This window comes from Amphichorda felina (assembly GCF_050947745.1).
Source record: "Amphichorda felina strain 45539 chromosome Unknown scaffold_1, whole genome shotgun sequence".
In the NCBI taxonomy this organism is placed as follows: domain Eukaryota; kingdom Fungi; phylum Ascomycota; class Sordariomycetes; order Hypocreales; family Bionectriaceae; genus Amphichorda; species Amphichorda felina.
Window position 1 is genome coordinate 686097 of NW_028145049.1, and position 4497 is coordinate 690593.

Genomic DNA, 4497 nt, shown 5'->3' on the forward strand with positions numbered 1-4497 from the left:
GTTGGTTGGCAGCTGGTGGGGTATCAACCGGTTCGGTTCAAAGCAGCAGCTATGGGTTCGGGGCGGGCGGTTCGAATCAACGATAGGTTAGAAGCGATGATGGAGCTGGAGCTGGGCAAGTTGCTAGGGCAAGCCAGGGTGATGTGATGCAAGAGCCGCGACGAGCAACAGAAGCACGAAACCGAGAGAAAGCGCTTGGCGGACAGAGGGCGTATGTGTAGAATGTTCTCGGGCTCAGGTCGGACGAGTCGAGGTCGCGAGATAGAGGAGGCAGCGGCGGCAGCGGCGAAATTGGGGATGATGTCGTTGGCTGACTGAGGGGAGAGAGGATGGTGGTGGTGGGCTTGTTGGACAGCGACTCCCTCACGACACGACCGACAGTGGGGAACCTGGTGGTACAGGCGCCTGGCGCAAGCTCAGAAGTTCAGGCGTGGGTGGGGACCTTGGGCAAGTAACTCGACCCTGCAGGCGTGACCTCACGGGGTGATTGGGCGACACAACACTGCCCGATCAGGGACGGTGTAACTCAGTGGCGTTTCCGGGTCTCTAGGTTGGGCTAAAGAATCGAGGAAGCAGCAGTTGCGCCAGCGGGGACAATGAGATATCGCGTGTTGGGTTCAAGTTGTCAATGCACTGGAGCCGGAGCAAGAAAAGTTGGTGGTGGTGGTGCTAAGGTATTTGCCCGCTTTGGCGGGCGGGCAGGGACCCCAGGGTAAATGCGCAGGTAGCTCCCCCGCTACGGCCAATCGCGCGACTCGGGTGAGCTGGGTGAGCGTCCGCTAGTGTTGGCTCACCGTGCGTTGGTGGCAAGGGTGAGCTATCATTCTGGTACCAGTACTTACGTACGAGTACTGCGAATAGTGGTAATAGGCATATTGTATCCGTATGTACAAACACTTATCCCCAGGTGTTAAGTTTATGTTTGACTACTATAATTATCCTTTCTTAAGAACAACCCTTATAGATCCTACGTACATCAGCAGCCTCCAGCACGAGGGCTGTACCTAGTCCTGCCATCACCTTGTCTCTCCGGACGGATAGTCGTTCTGGAGTCCCCTTGGTGTCGTGGGTTGGATATTGTACCTTTCCTCTCTACCATCCCGGTATCTGTGGAGGTTGAATTCTCAAGCCTATCTAATTTAGTACTATTCAAGATTCTTCCTTGGCTACTACGGACCGTGGCTAGATTTTTAATATTGGTACTACCATCGAGAGTATACGGAGTATACGTTGTGTCATTTCGGCCACGCGGAAACTTGTCCGATTGTAGGGAACACGAAGTTTATCCAGTACCTATGGAAGAAGGGTGATATAGTGCAGTTAGAGCTCGGATGTAGGTAGAGCTTGCGGGGTCCTATGTTGCACATCAGATCAACCAAGAATCGCCTACTAATATGTAGAGGGGCCGACGGGGGGGGAAATTGAAAATGGGTATTGATATGGAGCTGTCGAAGGATTCATAGGTCTCGCTTTATTGGATGGCCGACGAGAACAATGTTGAGAATCTGGGTCTTTATAGGGAGAGGGAAGTAGTTGAATCTCACATGCGAAGCGAATTGATCATGGCAGATGGAAGTTCGTTTCGGTGATGCACGGATGGTCTCTGCAAAAATTTCCGCCACGCATACCAGCGTTATGATAAACTCCTTCCGGGCGGTGATGAATTGCGTGAACCCAACTTGATTATCATAACGGTCAAGTTGTCGCGTGCTCGTAGCAACAATACTGTATCACCCAACCTTAGGAATCGTCAGAGCTCAGTTTTTGGATCTCTGATCCCGCGACACCTCCAAGTTGTTGAAGGCCTAGCACAGCAAAGGCCCTAAGGAATCTCAATAAGATTAATTCCAGGCGCTGGCGACAATAACCTAGTATTTTAGGTGATTTATAGAGAAACAATTATAGTTTTTTAATGGGAGAAGAAACCTGGGCATGTTGAGAAACCCATCAGCAGTTACGGATATTAGCGAGTGCAGGCGTTAGTACAACTTCCAACCTGGCTCGGATGGGATGCACATGGGCGAGCCACCTGAGGTGTGCAATCCTAGGACCCTGATAAGATTAGTGCAGCAAGCATGATTGGATATTGGGAGCTCGTAAGATTCCCCATCTTCAAAACACATGCCTGTTCATCACCATTTAAGTCTTAGTCCATGCTTGATTGACAGGTTGGACGACAATCGCCGCCTCCTTCTCGTCCTTGTCGCTCAAGTCCTTGTCCTACCTAGAGATCTAGGTGCCCCCACGGGATGGAGTAACCCATGCAGGTGGTATTGGAGGTGCCACTGGACCTGTTTATTCCTTGGCTCCTTCGAATTATTCAGGCTTTGCATTACTTTCCTATGACGCCGGTGGCTGCCTGGATGTGACCGGAACTCTCCCAGAAGCCCCTCATACCGAAACTCTGCAGGCCCCTTTGCGTCCTTCGGAAGGGCTCGATCTTGCGATTTTGAGCAATCTATCCGTACTCGCATCATGTTTACCTTCACCCGTCGCTCCGAGCAATCATGCAATCATATTGCACGCACGCCAGGTATTTTAGCAGATACTAGGCAGCGGGTACAACGTCATGTTATGTTTTCTGTGTCCCCATCATGCCGAACTTCGCGCGTTATGAGAAATCTAGTCATGGACCTCGAATGGCATAGGTATTACCAAGAACGATGTGGCTGCGCTGCGTAGTATTCACATGCTTCGAGGTCTTGGCAAGGCACAAGCAGATCTCGGCTACTACATACTACGAATACAGTACTAGCACAATTTGACTCGGGTACCCAAGATTACCATGAGAATTGATCCTAATCGCGAGCAACCCTTCAATTCCGTTTACTATATGGATCACCTTGTGGGCTTTTTTTCGGTCCCCGAGGGGGCCTGTGTGAGGCGCTACTCGTACGGAGTACTAATACGCTAATTACATCTTTCAAGTTAGCCACCCACATGCTACCGGAGGAATCTTTCATAGCTGGGGCCCCGGGACCGAGCCGATCGGTATCTCCCTCCGGACAACGGGCAATTGACTCAGACTATCCGGTACCTTCAACCGGTTTAGCCAAAGCACATAACCCTCATTCTACGATTCACATCACCATCCCTAGTGCGACAGAAATCGCTGCGACCATCGGAAGAGCAAACAGATATACTCGTCCCCCGCTCCGAGTGCGGTAGACTAGTTACTTATGTACGATGGATGACCTTGACCGCCGCAAAATTCCGGGAGGGGGAAAGCAGGGTACCTCCCAGAAGGATGAGTCCCACGCAGCGGAGCCAAGCAGCAAGGACACGAAGGAAAGTAAGGGCAAGGGGAGAGGGCCGACCATGTTTGATCGCATCCGGTCTTCTGCCAAGGGTGCGTCCGACGCCATAATCAGCGGCGACGCTGGCCTGCATGGGATGGCGGCATCATCATCCGCCAAGATCAACCCCACCGGCTCTGGGGTATCCAGAGATATACCAGATATCCTCCAGCAAACATCGCTGAACCGGCCATCCCAGAGCGCCGGAGCGCCTGGCGTCAATACCTTCAGGGAGGCTAGGGCGCCTGACAGCTCATCCCAGGCGTTTGATGATTTTGTCAACGGCCAGGACCAACGACTACCCCAAGAGCCGTCTCGAGCTGAGCCAGATTCCGGCTGGACGATGGGGCATTCTGAGGCGACGGATGGCTCTGCTGTTGTGGATATTCTATCCCAGCCTCTTAGCTTGGACGAGATGCCCGGGGAAGATGATCAGGATGATGGACTCACGCCGGCAGCTGCGGCGAAACTACGAGAGGCACTCTTTGGCTCCCCCGGAAGCAGAATCTCCTGGGATGACTTACTCAACTTCACACCTCAGTTCCTGGCTGGGCCAGGCGACGAGATAGAATCAGCCCGGGTTCACCTCGGCACGACAGACCCCAGTGCCGCGAGGGAAATATGGCTTAGCCAATGGCAGGATGTCCTCTCGGCATATACGGACGAGGTCTGGGGCGATTTGGGGACACTGGCAGCAGAAGCAAGGAAGGAGGTTGGTGATCTCGTTTCGCAAGACCGAGACAGGGGAGACGAACTTGGGGGCGGTGCGCTGGGGCGTTTAAGGATGATATTGGCTCACGTGCGAGGGTCTACATGAGGCGAGGATGCTTTCGTTCCACACCTTAAGGTATGCCGACGCCTAGGTGGGTATGCAGAGGTGTCAACGACAGGGAGTTCTTGTACAGTATATTATGTTTTTTTTCTCTCCTCCCATGGCCTTCCATTCGATCGAGCATCGTTGAACCTATAATTACTACTTCGTATATTCGACATGCATCATGGCCTCGAGGTTGCTCGGTCAACCGCGTGGCAGCCAATGACATCATGGCTTTACATTGCCCACCCAAATCCACCGCCCAGCCCCATTTTACCTCCTATCCTGTGAACGGTGGCTTTCAGGACGTCGGGAGGGGCAGAGGTCGTTGAACGGCCGCCCTCAACAACACTTCTGCGACGCTGCCCCCGGTACGTGGTACTAGCT

At 52.9% G+C, this 4497-nt stretch overlaps 1 protein-coding gene across 1 annotated transcript; it reads left to right on the top strand.

The window, feature by feature from the left end:
• Positions 1-3186: 3186 nt before the first annotated feature.
• ACO1O0_000226 (uncharacterized protein) lies at positions 3187-4113 on the top strand (the record flags this gene model as incomplete). The annotated part of the gene is made up of 1 exon (XM_083189725.1): positions 3187-4113. The coding sequence occupies one exon, from the start codon at positions 3187-3189 to the stop codon at positions 4111-4113; it is 927 nt and encodes a 308-aa protein (XP_083053584.1).
• Between the last annotated feature and the right edge of the window lie 384 nt (positions 4114-4497).